Consider the following 15,261-nt stretch of genomic DNA (forward strand, 5'->3'; position numbering starts at 1 on the left):
TTTGTGAATTTGTGAAAAGCTATTGGAAATGTGTAAACAAAATAAAAATGAGAAATTTTACATGCGAGATGAATTCTATCGGCAGTACACTGCTGAAATGCTGGAAATGTGTGATGTGCCTAGAATGTGATCGACTTGGAACGATGCGGTTTTGTTCCAAAATTTAAGTCACAATTTAATTAAGTCAGAATTTCATGTCAAACAAATGATTTATTTTCTTCCATTAAATTTCAAATCACAATGAATCTCAAGGTATTTTATTTATATTTAGATTTCGATTGCAAGATCGATGTTTAAGTAAACAATCCGATTGGTTTGATTCTAGAACTACAGTTACGGCCACGGAATTTTGGCCGTCACTTGTCATTCCTTTGAATTGAGATGAAATGTAAAGTGGCCCTCAAGTATTTGTAACCTCACTTTCTGCTATTACAAGACTTGTCATTTTGATCCTAAGGAAACGCGCTTCCTCATTTAGTGCAATCTTGAAACAGGGATATTAGGTATCTGCGCTTTATTGAAATAGGGTACTGATATTAAGTATAGCATGTTCGCAATTATTTGAATGAAGTATGACATTGACAAATTTTTGGATGTCAATTCCAAAAGTCATAATGACAATAAAGCATGAACTAGGTACATCCATTTTTTTTAATTGACATGAAAGTGACGGCCAAAATTCCGTGGCCGCAATTGTACATTTGTTGGACAGATCGCGAAACAACACAGAAGTAATAACAAATGTAATTTTATTTTAGTTTAGACTGAAATCCGTTTTTCCAGATTTTTCTTCAAATCTTCCATTTTTTTTTGAGTTTCTTTGTAAACCAAACCATGAAACCAAATTTTCGGTGTTCCCTCGTGGAGCCACCTAGTTAAAGTACACTTCTATTAAAAAAAAAGCGTACAAGTACTGAGCACAATTCTGGCTAGATTGCCATATTGTAAACCTATCCTTTAATTGTTGTTACTTAGAAACCTGTAACAAAACCCATGCTGATAGCTGGATTTTATCGATGTATTTTTCAGAGATTTTAATGTGTGTAAATGTTTTGCTCTATTTATTAGGCAAGTATTACCAACTACTGAATTACTACGAACACAACTCAAACTTTTATTCGTAAATTTATAGAAAAAGGCAACTCTCAACAATCTAACAACAATTTAAAAATTTATAAAAAAAGCAATTTTCACACATTTGACATACATACAAAATATCAGTAATACCATATAATACGTTTTCTTGGAAACGATTAATTAATTTTATCCACATTTACATTAGCTCTCAATACGTGTACGCTTTTTTTTTTAATAGAAGTGTACATGGTCCTTTCACTCACTGTACATTAGTCCATCTAAAGTATTCCTGGATGAGAAAAACAGTTTTCGTAGATTATTTTAATATTTGATCACAGAAAAAAATAAATAAAATTGTAAAAAAATATTAGGTATATAAATTGCAATGTAAGCTGTGTTTGAGGGAAAATCTATTTGATCTAATCAACACCATCAGAGTGTGTTAAATATCAAAAACTTCAAAAAATGACATCAGTGTAACTACAAAATCAAAGTATGTGTGTCATATTCTTCATCTTTATCAAAAGTTATAATAAAATATTTGCGTCTATATGAGAATAAAAAATAAACCACAGTAGTCTTGACCGTATAAAACAAGTTCCAAATAAAATTACATTACTACATCCTAGGAATACATTTAATAGTTAGTAGTCACAGGATTACATCAGATGTCCTCATTTTGTATTTGACCTAACATAGTAGAAATTTTAGTAGTAGGTAATTGGAGGCTTTCTAGCTTAAGTATGTGCATGTGGCATAAAGTAATCAGTATTTATCATTAATGAGTCTAATGTAATTATTAAATGTTATTGATAACAAATTCAAATTGTACAAATGTAGATTCGCAATGATGATAATGAAAATGAAAATATTATAATTTAAAAAATCTACTTTTACTTTATTGCCATAGGAGGCATGTAACAAACCATTGCAGCAAAAGTTGTTTGTTGTGTACCTCATAAATCATAATACGAAACTGGAATGGACAGATTTAGAAAAAAGATTCGACTATTTTTACATTATTTAAAACAATGTCAATAATGTTTCCTAATAACTGTTTATTTGAACAAACTTCCTCACACAGAGAAGTCATCTAATTTTTACGAATTATAAAAATAAAATGTGACATATTTTTCTGGTGTAATTCTTGATGTTATTTTACTTTTTCAATTTACCGCTGTTGCAACATCAGCAGAGAGGTAGTGGTGAACTTTAACACGTTATCACTTGTCTAGTTCTAATAAAACAAAGTAAAAGTGTAATTCAGGGAGAAAAGAATCACAAGAATCTTTACTGCAGCATTTGCACACACATGAAGGCATCAACCAAAAGTCCAAGTGCTATCAAACCGTGTTCATAGTTATAATGTGTCGTAGCAATTTGTTAAGGTATCTGGTTTTGTTAAACCAAATGATTTTTAGTGTAGTTGCAGTTACAGGTAAAAAAAAATAATTTTTCTGATGTAAAACAATTCTTCTTTTACAAAATGAATTTTTTTTTGAGCTACAATTTTGTTTAATTGCTTTTAGTCTTCTACGTTGTCCCACAACCTCGTAGGTAAAATTTCAGCACATTTTAAAAATACACCGTGTATATCATATTTTATAAAATATGAAATATGCTTTAAAACAAGGAAATCGTATTGGTTTTATAAAATATGATAAACAGGGTGTATTTTTAAAATGTGCGGAAATTTTATCTACGAGATGGTGGGACACCGTAAAAGACTAAAAGCAATTAAAAAAAAATTGTAACTCAAAAAATAAATGTCATTTTATTTTTTGACATAGAATGTTTTAAATGTTTCTTCCGATTTCTACATGAAGTCAGTAGCCAGTAGCTCGTGGTTAAAATTTGGTCACGCATTTCAATAACACCCTGTATAGCATAAGGTAGTTCCAAAATTTATTTTTGTTTCATTTGTATGTAATGGGTCAATGAGTGTTGGATTTTAAAATGCATCAGAAAGTTAAATTCCCCAATTCATTTTTTGGAAAGTGACAGCTTTTGACTTTTAGCTGGTTACTTAAGTCATCCTACGATTGTAGAAAATTAACACCACCTAATTTTACAAATTATTTTTTTCTTAATATGTAATTTTATATTAGGCAAAATGAGGTAAAATTCTTTTAATTGTGGAATTGCAGCACTACTTGTAAAAAAAGTTGTGTTTTATAAACATGTCACAAACTGTAAAATAATGTACCCTATTTCGCGTTGAGAACTAAATACTCGTATCCACTTTAGACGCATAATTTTGATTAATTCCCACATACATCAAACGTGCGTGTTCAGCCAATCACAGCGCTTGCTTTCATCCAATCAAAAATGTTTGTCGCCATAAAAACGTCCTACTACTCTGTCATCTATCAAAAGTGATTAAAATTGCATGCTACTCCTGTCGGATTCTCAAATTGTTTTTAATAACCCAATTATAAATAAATAATTACCTAACGTTAAAGTTTGTATTCTGGAATTAATCTTGCCAAAAATAACACGACCTACTTTTTTATATCTGATAAATTTTCCAATTTTCACTTAAACATTTTTGCTTTAAAAGGTTAAACCCTCGAGCTAAATCTCTTGGGCCTAACCAGAATAAAAATGCCCAATTGTCAAAGCAAAAAGTTTTCGTAAAATTGAAAAATGTATCCGATAAAAAATTAGGTCTTGTTATCTTACCTTCGATTAAAAAACAACGACTTGTTTAAATGGTGTTGCAAAACTATGATTTTGTTTAAAAATATTGTCAGCAATATTTCAGATTCGTTTGGCTCTTATTTTTTTTACAATTGCAGCCAAGCAGTATGCGTCCATGCCTACATTATTTCAGTTTGATGATTACGACCAGTGCATGTTATATGGCAAAGAAGCGACTTACTGCACGATAACGTTCCAGCTATATCCTAAAAATTCAGCAAATCCGTCTCAGATCTGGAATGTAATTAAGGTACCTACCTATCTTCTCTGTTATTACGAAATTAGTTTTGTTTCAATACAAATTCTTTCTAGGAAGTGAACCTAAAGCCCACCAACTACAGGCACGACCTTCTGAGACATGGAGTATGTTTGCCCAAAACTTGTCCAAACATTGTAAACAAAACCGGCATATCTCAAGATAATGAGGAAATCATTCGAGGTCTAACATATTGTTACAATCAGAAATTGAAATCCTCTGGATTAAGAGGAAATGTGGTTAAAATCTACTGCGAGGGTCAAAATACGCCTTATCCAGTTGACAGCTACGACATTTTGTTCGCGTTAGTATACAGAAGAGTAAAAATTAATATCTTTCAATGAGGCACATGTACAAAACCAAAAAATATTCTAAACTTCTAAATCCTTAATAAACTGCCCAAAATTTTGATTTTTGATTTTATTTTTGTAAATCTGCACACGAGAGTACCTACTGATTTTTCGTGAGAGCAATATCAAATGCTTTTCTAATTTTTTATATTCCTATCAACTGCTAGTCTCTTCACAAATCCATGTCGCATTATCCTTGAAGAAAGTTTTGGGTTATTACTACAATACAACTGTCATTAGTCCTTCAGAATAAATTGAAAAAAAAATCTTGTTGCTTGAACATTGAATCTTAAAAATAATAAAAAATATTAATCATTTTAAAATTAACACTAATGAATGAATTCGTTGTATCAGTGTAATTCAAAGGAAAAAATATGAAATCATTTGAATTATTTTAAAATAAGATTTGTTTCAGACTCGTTGTTATTCTATATCTACTCCTTGTCACATTTGCATCGATATATGAAGGAGCAGCGAGATACAAATCCAAAAAATCTTACGAAAGGATTACAGGAACATGTCGTAGGTCCTTTATCTTTTTTCGACACGAATACTAGTTTTTCTAATGTTACAGTTGGAAAATTTCTCTCATCATTTTCAATTCCTAAAAATTTTTATCGTCTCAAGAAGATTGATCATAAGAATCCATTAAGATGTATTCAGGGCATTCGTTTTTTTAACATGATCTGCGTCATCATGGCTCACACACTTATGGCTCATTTTGCTCTTCCCGTTTCCAATACAATGTATACGGAAAAAGTATAATGCAAATGTATACATTTTTATCATCTAAACAGAATTTTAAATCCATTACAGATCACCACAGTATTTTTTAATTCCTTGTTAACAAATGGAGGTTACGCAGTGCAAACGTTCTTTTTAATATCGGGATGGTTACTGACTTACAACATATTTGCTACCTTTGAAAGGGGAAAAGAGTTGAAACTTCAACATCTGCTTGCTATTTTTGCGACAAGATATTTGAGGTGAAGAATAATATTCAACAACAAGCAGAGTATAATTTTAGACTAATTGCAGACTGACACCTACGATGTTAATAGTTCTTGCATTTCACTCTACTTGGCTGGTTCACTTAACAAGAGGACCATTTTGGGACCAAACAGTTGGAGAGGAGTACAGAAGATGTCGTAGAAACTGGTGGACAAACATGCTATACGTTAACAATTTTATTAACAAAGAAAAAATGGTAAAGATAAAAGCTAAAATATTTCCTTTTGTCTTTTGTCCGTTTACTACATTATTTTCTTTTCAGTGTTTACAACAAACATGGTACTTAGCATGCGATACTCAGTTGTTTGCTTTATTTCTACTCATAATTTTTTTCATGAAAAAATATGAAAAACATTCAAAACTTATTATTGGGACAGTTTTGACAACGGGGATTCTGGTTCCTTTTATAATAAGCTACTTAAATAACTACGACATATTGGTTCGTCACTTTCCCGAGTAAGTGAATTTCTATTTAAAAAAATGGTTGAATTGTTGGAACCTAATTTCAGATCAATGTATGATTTTCTTCTTTTTACTTCTCTTTGGCACACAATGTATGCAGCATCGTATTCCAACATTGTTGGTTACGGACTTGGCATAATGTTTGGTTATATCTATTACAAAACTAAAGGAATGAAACTTGTTACAACTAAGGTGTGTATTTAACTGAAAAATATTAAAATCTTGTCTTATTATTAAGCTTGATAACAGAAAAATACAAAGAAAATTTTATATAGATTTATGTCACCCTATGGTGGATTCTTTCTTTCGGATTATCTCTTGGCATCACACTTTCGGCTGGAATAATTTACCAAGAAAACTTTGAATTCAGCAGAATAGATTCTGCATTGTATTGGGCTCTTGGAAAATGCATTTTTGCTTTAGGACTGGGTATAGGAATATTTGGAATGACTCAAAATATTGGATGTAAAGTACTTTTCTTTATGTATCGTAATTTTCATGATAACTTTTACAAACATGTACAAGTCGCAAAACATAGCTTGATACTTGGGAAATGGATGCCCAGTGAAATTGTGGAAAGTAGTGGGGAGAGACCCACTGTAAACGACGCCGTGGGAGGATTTTCGGTCTTTCTTGCAAGTCGGATTTCTCATTCTATCTGCGCATCTCAAGTATCAAGCTACGTTTTGCGACCTGTAGTTTTACCAATTTTTTACAAAATGTCAATTTTTTTTTCATTTTTCAGGGGTCGTATTGTGGATTTGTCGTTGGTCACCAGCACAAATTCTTGGTCGTGTGAGTTTCAGCGCATATTTAGTGCACGTCGGAATGATTAAACTGAAAATGAGTTTTCATCGTCAACCGATTTATGCTGCAAACTATTTATTAGTAAGTCTGTATGCACTTAATGTGGACAGTAGCTTAATAAATTTAAATTAATTTCAGTTTCAAAGCGTTTTAAGTGATGTGACTATGGCGTTTTTAATTGCAACAGTGATTACTCTTACAGTAGAGATGCCTCTGTCTGCACTACAGAAACTGGTGTAAACAACATTTAAAAATACATATTAATTTCAGCATTTAAAAGAAAGAACTACATACCCCTCATATGACTTTACTTTTACGTATTTTTTTTAACGGCCATAGCTCCCTTATTAAACAACATGTGGGGATGAATCGTTCCTCTCGTCAAAGCAGTCTCTTCCTTTGAAATGAAAGAGAATCAACGTTATTCTTTCACTTTTCGAGAAAATGTTTCTTTTCTGATTAGATATAAATAATATAATAAAATATAATAAATAAATGTGGAGAAAGGTCAATCAACAATCTGAACCTTGAGAGGAAACAATGCAAATAGGTAAGTTTCAAATATGCTGAAATTGAAACAGAATTACGAATCTCCTGCACAAATAATTATTATTATTCCAATCGATGTGTAAAACATATCATTATCATTGTTACATCCGTTTACAACAATGAGTTCCTGTAATTTTTCCACGTTGAAAAAACAGTAATAAAGAGCAAATTAGTAATTCTTATAATCTGTTGTTACAGATCTATAACAACTTTCAAGGTATATAATCAGTAATAACAACCATCAATTCGTATTTTATTAGACCTTGAAAATGTTTTTTACATTTACGCAAATTATCATGTCTCGAATTATTCAGATAAATACCTCATTTTCCGACGTTTTTTTTCTCAGTTTTTTCTTTATACATATTACATTATATAGGTGTCCTAGAACTCGCTCCCCAGAGAAAAAAGGAGAAATCTCCAAAAAATGACAAATAAATAATCCCAAAGAAAAATGTTTCCAATCAAAGCGTTTTAAGCCATCCAGGTGTATATCTCGTAATTGTTGTTAGGTTCATATTTTATTACGTTTTCAATAAACTGGCCGACTTTTGAGAAACGTCAGTGTCAAAATTTCATTCAAATCCCTTTTGTACGTATAATGGCCGGCAAAAAAAATTAGCCATCATTTAAATGTCAGTGTCAAAAAAGCATTAATTACACATTTGGATTTTGACGTAACACAAAAGTGATGGCTAATTTTTTTTGCCGGCCATTGTATACTCCGTCCAGCGACACATTGAGAGATTTTAAATTGCAGACTTGTAACCCAACACTATAAAATGCACTAGAATAGAATAGAGCATAATTTCAGGGCAAAAAATGTTACTGCTTGAAGATAAATAAATACTGTAATGATTTGAATACATTACTTTTTCCGCCAAATATTTGAACCTGCGCAAAACGGTAACAAATGTGGTCGTGATCGTCATCGAATCGGAGGAGCCCTACGTTGTGATTTTCTTTTGGCGGAAAAGAGGTTCGGAATGCAAACGGTGAGGGTTCCAGTTGGAAGAGTGCCGCAAATAAAACACACATGTGAGGGACGCAAAATACCTTTTATTAAAAATGCCTGTAATAACTTTGATAAAAAAAAATGAAACGAATCCAAAAAGACAGAAACTAAGTTTAACGAAGTACAAGTAATTAACTAACTGAGTACATCACAAAGATAAACGACAAGATGAATGCAACAGTATAAAACGGGTACATAAAATGACAGTTAAAGCTAGCAAAACGAGTAAACAAATTATGGTGCAGTTATTACAGACAGGGACGGATGAAAAACCCTCTTCAAAAACCGTATCCCAGGTATTACTCATATTTTACAATTCGATTGATGACAAAACAATATTTAATTTGGAACTATGCGGTCAAGGTACGCCGACGGGAGCTTAGAGCTGGAGGTAACAAACTCTCGGCCGCGAGGGGACTCAGAAGAATCATCGACGTTTCTAGATACTCGGGTTAGTAATGAAAGTCGGGCTATTTCACCGACCAAGAAAGAGTGACAGAGCGCCTCGGGGTTGTACGATGAGCTTCCCAAGCCGCTTCGAGCAGAGCTTGCTCCACCTTCCCCAACCAACCGTTTACCGACAAGAACCTAAGATCTCTAGAACCGCGACGGAGGTTTCACGTCAGCATCCCAGAGCCGCATCGAGCAGGGCTTAGGTCCGCCTCCGCTAACGGCCGTAACTTAACCGTGGCCTCCCCAGGAATTTACTAGACAACGCCACGACTTCTTGATTGAAACCTAACTCCCATAGTGGCGCACTTACAACATTTTACTTTAACTCTTCCGAAATCTAGCGGTGCTTAACAACAACATAAAGAAAACCCGAGTTTAATTCAATCGAACAACGCGTAACATTAAACGATGCGAAAATTCAACACAACAAAGCGCAACATTAAACAATGATCAAATAAACAAAACAAAACGCAACATTAAACAAGGATAACATAAGCAAAAACAAACCGCAACATTAAACAATGAGGAAATAAAAGAGAATAAAACGTGAAGTTAAATAATGATAAAATAGAACCACTTTAAATGGCACAAATATCAGTAAACAACATAAATCACGAATACAATAATCGCTGGTAATGTTAAACAAAAAGAAAATGGCGGGTCGGGTGCCGTTAGAAAATGTTAGTGAAGAAAAAAAACAAAATGGACGCACGCGGTTCGGACGAATTTGCGAAATTACCAGATTGTTAAAAAAATGAACCTTCCGGAAGAAAGATAACGCTTAAAATTAACGAATGGGCGCTTCTTAAAGCAACAGCATGCACGGGGACACAAAATATCTACTCGGAACGGTAGTGAAATCGGTTCAGATGTAACTTACAGATTTTTGGAATATTGGATCGCTCTTCGCAAGGTCTGTTCGTTTCGAAAAAACAAACAAAAGTGACCTACCCCCCTTCAACCACCCGCGCGAGCGAGCTTCAACCCCCGCTATATTTCCGCTCGTAGTTCCTAGTCTAGCCGCTAGTACCTTCACATTTGGCGCGCTGTTGTGGCGGTACCGGAAATTTAAATTTAAATTTTAAACTGGGTCACTACAATACATAAATAATTTACGCTAAGTACTTATTGTAGTACTTTCTCTGCGTAGAATTTTGGTGATTTTTATGTCAACCAATCTCTCGCTGGACAAACTATACCGCTGCGCTGTCGTGCTCAACCGCGTTCTTTCATCATGTATTCTGATAATGTTGATAATTCACGGAGAATGTGGCGGAAGGTTAGAGAGGCAGCAAGGGTTTATGCCCAACGTTTTTCTAACAGGAATCATCACGATCACAAAACGATCCTCAGTGTTATCCCACGAACAGTCGAGACAGGTTAAATTTTACCAAATAGAATGGAGATTGATGGTGCTACCAGGACTGTACGCACTATTGAGAACGAAGAGGCTATTTTAGATGCCTTTGAAAAAGGTACCGAAAGCATTAGAGAAGTTGCTCAAAAATTGAATATTTCGAAAACGGTTATCCTTGCAAATGAATGGTGGCCACTTTGAGCCCTTGCTCTGATTGTATTTATTTTTCGTTTCATGATCCCTTTTGGCTTATGTTATATTTTTTCTCCTGTTTTTTACGATCAGCTCACGATCGATGTCGAGTGTGACGTATTTGATGTATTTTTGGAAAATTTGTAAATTGTAAAAAATTATTTCTATATTTCTAAATTTTCAAAGTGTATTAATACATCCATACCCTGTCAAATATACTTACAACAAAAAACAATTCTTTGCATGGACCTTTGCAACATACAAATCAAAATAAAACACGTATTTAATTACTACATTTAAAGTTTAAAAAAATAATTATAAATGAATGTGGAATAAATGTATTGCTCAAAATTATGAACAAACAGTTCCTTCGGGGGTCTGAACGCAACCCGGCATATTATTTTTACAAGCGCTTGGACACGTACTCTGTCTGGAGCATTCTGAAGGATTGTATCTTCCATTGCAGTAGTAACAATCACCGCAGTCTATAAAAAAATAAGTCGTTCAAATATTTTAAGTGTTTATAATAAAATGTTACTCACTGAGTCGTTGATAATTTCCACAGTACGCATAGGGGTAGTTGCGAATGTACTGACACCCTCGTTCTCCTCCTTCCTGAATGGATACCACCGGGGAAGTACATCCGTCAGAACACTCTCTGTGTCTCTTGACAACGCACCTTTTGTTCCCCGTTTCTTCAGTAAAGCAGGTTTTAGGGTGCATTACATAACAACAGTTATTGGTTGTGGGTTGACTAGTCTCACAACCACAAGATCCTACACAGTTATTGAAACAACTATTAGAAGAGCATCGATTTACACATCCACTAACGCAGGAGGAACATGAAGTTGAAATTCTACCACCGCAGCCTCCGCCGGTACAACCGCCGGTACCACAGTTTCCACCGGTACAACCGCCGGTACCACAGTTTCCACCGGTACAAGTGGTACCACAGCTTCCACCAGCACAAGTGGTACCACAGCTTCCACCGCTACAAGTAGTAGGTTCACAGTTTCCACCGCTACATGTGGGAGTACCACAGCTTCCACCGCTACAAGTGCTACCGCAGCTGCCACCCCTACAACCACCACCGCAGCTACCACCGGTACAAATAGGACTGTTACAATTTCCACCGCTACAAGGGCTACCACAGTTTCCACCAGGACAGCCAAGTTGAGCTGAACTGATACTCATCCATGTCACTACCAAAATTAAGATGGACAAAATTGGATACTTCATCTGAAAATCGTCAAAAACTGTATTACTTATCTGTATCTCTAATTGTTTGTGTAAAAACTATTAGGGCCAGTTTGTAGAAAGAGAATTAAATATTTAATTCGAATTAAATTTTAATGTGCGATTAACCCATAAATCCGAAACTTTGATTGGTTCAATCTGATCACGTGTTCAGTTAATCTCGCATTTGATTACGATTAACTTAATTTCGCTTCTGTAAACTGGCCCCTAGTGTGTTAAAAGTGTCTTTAAACCATCTCATATCTAAATAATAAAGGAGCGTTTAGTGGTTCCCTACTTCATTATTTTTCCTGTACCTATACTTTGATCTTGGTCGTCAAAGATATCAAAAGAAAGAACATTTGTAGTAAGTTGTCAAGGTAACAGTTTCTTTACGTGGTAAAAATCAATGAATAGTGATTTTGAAATTATTGAACCTAGCTAATTTAATTTGTATTTTACTAAAGTCTTTCAATAAAAGTGTGAAGTTTAAAAAATATATGTTGGCAAAATATTTAAGTACATATTTATTATTATAAATAAATCTACCAGTATATTTTAATTAAGTAAATTGAATGACAAATATAAGAATAATTAGGTACATTCACAGCACATTCATGTGCTGATTGAAACCGTTATAAAGTCACTCTGTCTATTGGATTTAGATAGTTCAGTTTATAGATTAATACAATTAAATTAATTTTCCCGATTCCGCAATATTATCGGAAATTTTTGTATTATAAAACAAAAATGTTTATGTAATTATGTTATTAATTAAATTAGGTAAATCACATTTTAATTTAGAGAGACACATAAAAAAGTTGTTATACATATGTATCTATACGGCTATAGCTCTATACTGGGTGCCCCAAAATTCGCGGAACAACTCAGAGGGACAATGTCAACTTATGTTAGATAATTATGGGAAAAATACCTAATTAAAAAAATCTATCTTTTAGATTTGAAGATATGGGTGCTTAAAAGGTGCAGCTTTGATCTCGTCTATTTTAAATACATATTAAAAAAGATTTTGACTATTTGTTTTTTACTAGCCAATGTTATAATAATTCTAAATGATTTTGATCAGGTCCATATCTTCTACAAAAAATAAGATTGATTTCTTAAAACATTTTTACCTGATATTTTAATGACTATTTAACAACGTACTGCTAAGCTGTTCCGCGAATTTTGGGGCACCCAGTATAAAAAAGTGCAGTGCAAATAATTATAAAATTATTACACATACCGTTTCGAAGCCTGTAACAAAACTAATCTCGAGGAATTCTTTTTCTAAACTTATATAATTTTATCAAAATGATAAAAAATGTATAAATTTAAGATTATTACTTCATAAAACCTTTAAACTTTATTAGATTTAACGATGAATTTATTATCCACGTCATTTTTTCATATTATATTTTTGTCTCAATGTCAAAGCAGAGTTCAGAAAACAACTCAAAGAACTCATTAAGTTTACGCTTATTATTACATACTGTTATTTATTAAAGCATGTTATTCTGCGATGCAGTTACTTAGTGGAGTTGCTATGTAATGTAAAAATGTTGTTAAACAGCAATTGACATAAAAATCAAAAATTTAATGTGTCATTCAAGATATACATATAATTATATTTTTAAAACACGCATTTGGACTGGTCACGAATTTAACGACCTCCTTATTATCTGCTTTTTTTATTTAAGATACGACCGTGTCCCCTTAATGAATTATAAATAATATATAACTTATCAAACTGAAAAAACAAACAGTCAAATCACGATATTTTAATATTTAAAAAAAATAATAGTCGTTTGTAACTAACCGAAATAAATTATAAGTTCTTGATACGTGTAAGGGAATTCCGAGCAGTTATTAAAAACGTGAAATTATTTTTATCGATAAAACATACAATAATTTAAAATAAAACAGATAATTTTAATGACAAAAATTTTAGGCATAATAAAAAATTGCTTCATATTTATAGAGTCAAATTATGATTACCTACTTGTAATTTAATCTTGTTCACAAATGAAATGAATTGAAATGTTAAGTCTGTAAATTTAACACAGAAGTAAAACATACTTAATGCATTTTCATTTTCATCAAATATAATTTTTTCTTCCGTATTCTGTCGTATTTTTAACTTTTGAGGACTCGTCTACTCGTCTCGTACTTGTGCTGGCAGGGTCTGCATTTTCGATTATAAACAATTCTCCTTCAGCTACACAAATAATTTTTACTTCCTTTAACTAATTAACTCGGGATCATAGTTCAAAAGTCAATGACACGGTTTAATTAATTAATTTTACAGTCTTTAAGAGATTATTAATTACTGTACTATTATTAGATATGTCGAATTTTCTCGTAGTTCTGATTTTTTTACCTAGCCATTCTATTTAAGAAAGAATTTTGAAATGCCACTTGACAGTATGTTTCGCTAATAAAAATGTATTATTTATTTATTCGGGTAAAACAAGTATGGCTGCGAGGACTTTTTAAAAGCTTCTATTGTGGAAAACCAATAGCAAAATATATTCCGCTTAACAAAAACACAAAGATTTTAAGATTTTAAAAATTATTCTTTTACAGCATCAACAACATATCTGCGACATAGTTTAAGATGTTACTACAGACTTATTCTAAATGATTGTAGTCGAAGTAGGCGTGGAAACCGAATGTAAATTTATGGTTGCCGCTCCACATAAAAAAAACATCAAAATGATCTGAATAAGTGAGTACTCAGTAAAGTCCTCGTCTAGAAATAGTCAATTTTGACTTAAATTGTAAATCATTTTACAATAGGAGAGAAAATCGTCTTATAACTACCATAAATAATTCCATAAATAAATAGGGGCTGTTATTTTACCTGATGTTTGCTCTTCCTTGAGTCGGCACTGCACAACAAAGGGGCAATAAAGTTAGAGGGTATTATGGTAGTTATAAGACGGTTGGCTATCCTATTGTAAAATGATTTACAATTTAAGTCAAAATTGACTATTTCTAGACGAGGACTTTACACACCGTTCACACACTGGAGTTAAATTGGGTGTAAAACATCTCAATGTTTTTAAAATTGATTGCAAAACAACTCAATAATTCTGGATTTAATCGTTAATTTAACAAACTTAGATATTTATGCATTAAGGGAGATATGAACATGATTTTTCCCTGAGGTTGACGTGGTTATAATCCGAGGGCCTTTGGCCCGAGGAATTATAAGTCAATCGAGGGGAAAAACATGAATATCTCCCGCGGTGCATACAATATTTTATTTTTTAGTCTCTGTACTTAAAAGTTAAAATCTTATTAAAAATATTTAGCAGGGAAGATTGCGTGAATATGTGGTTGCTGTAGTTTCGTTCTCATGAGTTTGTTGTCAACAATGTGGAGGGCGAAAAAATTTGACAAATCCCAAGGGAGATATGAGTTGTTTTTCACAATCTGTATCTATGACGAAAATTAACAATATCGCGTTACTAAAAAGTAAATAAATAAAAATCTCATCACCCCACTTTTCACCTAAGAAATGACAGTGACAGCGGCAAAAATGAAGTAACATGGGCATGGCCTACTTCGACTACAATAATTTAGAATAACCCTGTAGAATAATCATTTCTTGACCTCATTTCGGGAATGCACGAATTAATCATAATCACTTAAATTTCTTTACAGTTGCGCGCTATTGAATAAAAATATTTCAAACTTTAAGATATGTAACGGGTGTTTTTTAAAATTTGGCGTCGAAGTTGGCGTTGAACTGTCGATTGTGAACGCACTATACAGGTTACGGATCACGGAT

At 32.9% G+C, this 15,261-nt stretch overlaps 2 protein-coding genes and 1 long non-coding RNA gene across 3 annotated transcripts in view; 1 reads left to right on the top strand and 2 right to left on the bottom strand.

The window, feature by feature from the left end:
* LOC138124615 (uncharacterized) overlaps nucleotides 1-15,261 on the bottom strand; it is an 80,593-nt gene that overhangs the window by 44,077 nt on the left and 21,255 nt on the right. The gene's annotated exons all lie outside the window — the stretch shown is intronic.
* Nucleotides 1,945-8,464, top strand: LOC138124602 (nose resistant to fluoxetine protein 6-like). Its single transcript, XM_069039696.1, has 12 exons — nucleotides 1,945-2,515; nucleotides 3,876-4,027; nucleotides 4,090-4,337; nucleotides 4,799-4,905; nucleotides 4,958-5,142; nucleotides 5,200-5,369; nucleotides 5,422-5,590; nucleotides 5,657-5,850; nucleotides 5,904-6,048; nucleotides 6,132-6,321; nucleotides 6,602-6,744; nucleotides 6,802-8,464. Exons 1-12 carry the CDS (start codon nucleotides 2,443-2,445, stop codon nucleotides 6,901-6,903), a joined length of 1,878 nt encoding a protein of 625 aa, XP_068895797.1. The 5' UTR covers nucleotides 1,945-2,442; the 3' UTR covers nucleotides 6,904-8,464.
* LOC138124611 (keratin, ultra high-sulfur matrix protein-like) lies at nucleotides 10,378-12,866 on the bottom strand. The gene is made up of 3 exons (XM_069039710.1): nucleotides 12,712-12,866; nucleotides 10,772-11,468; nucleotides 10,378-10,714 (listed from the first exon to the last, which is right to left on the bottom strand). The coding sequence occupies exons 2-3, from the start codon at nucleotides 11,466-11,468 to the stop codon at nucleotides 10,581-10,583; spliced, it is 831 nt and encodes a 276-aa protein (XP_068895811.1). The 5' UTR covers nucleotides 12,712-12,866; the 3' UTR covers nucleotides 10,378-10,580.

The sequence above is a fragment of the Tenebrio molitor genome, chromosome 2 (assembly GCF_963966145.1).
Source record: "Tenebrio molitor chromosome 2, icTenMoli1.1, whole genome shotgun sequence".
NCBI classification, from domain to species: Eukaryota; Metazoa; Arthropoda; class Insecta; order Coleoptera; family Tenebrionidae; genus Tenebrio; species Tenebrio molitor.

Bases quoted from the DNA above. Each gene is read 5' to 3' on its own strand.
- LOC138124602 (XM_069039696.1), top strand. From the start codon at position 2,443: ATGTGTCGTAGCAATTTGTTAAGGTATCTGGTTTTGTTAAACCAAATG. The intron at 4,028-4,089 runs GTACCTACCTAT...AATTCTTTCTAG, and splicing joins AGATCTGGAATGTAATTAAG to GAAGTGAACCTAAAGCCCAC. The intron at 4,338-4,798 runs GTTAGTATACAG...GATTTGTTTCAG, and splicing joins AGCTACGACATTTTGTTCGC to ACTCGTTGTTATTCTATATC.
- LOC138124611 (XM_069039710.1), bottom strand. From the start codon at position 11,468: ATGAAGTATCCAATTTTGTCCATCTTAATTTTGGTAGTGACATGGATG. The intron at 10,715-10,771 runs GTGAGTAACATT...ATTTTTTTATAG, and splicing joins TGGAAATTATCAACGACTCA to ACTGCGGTGATTGTTACTAC.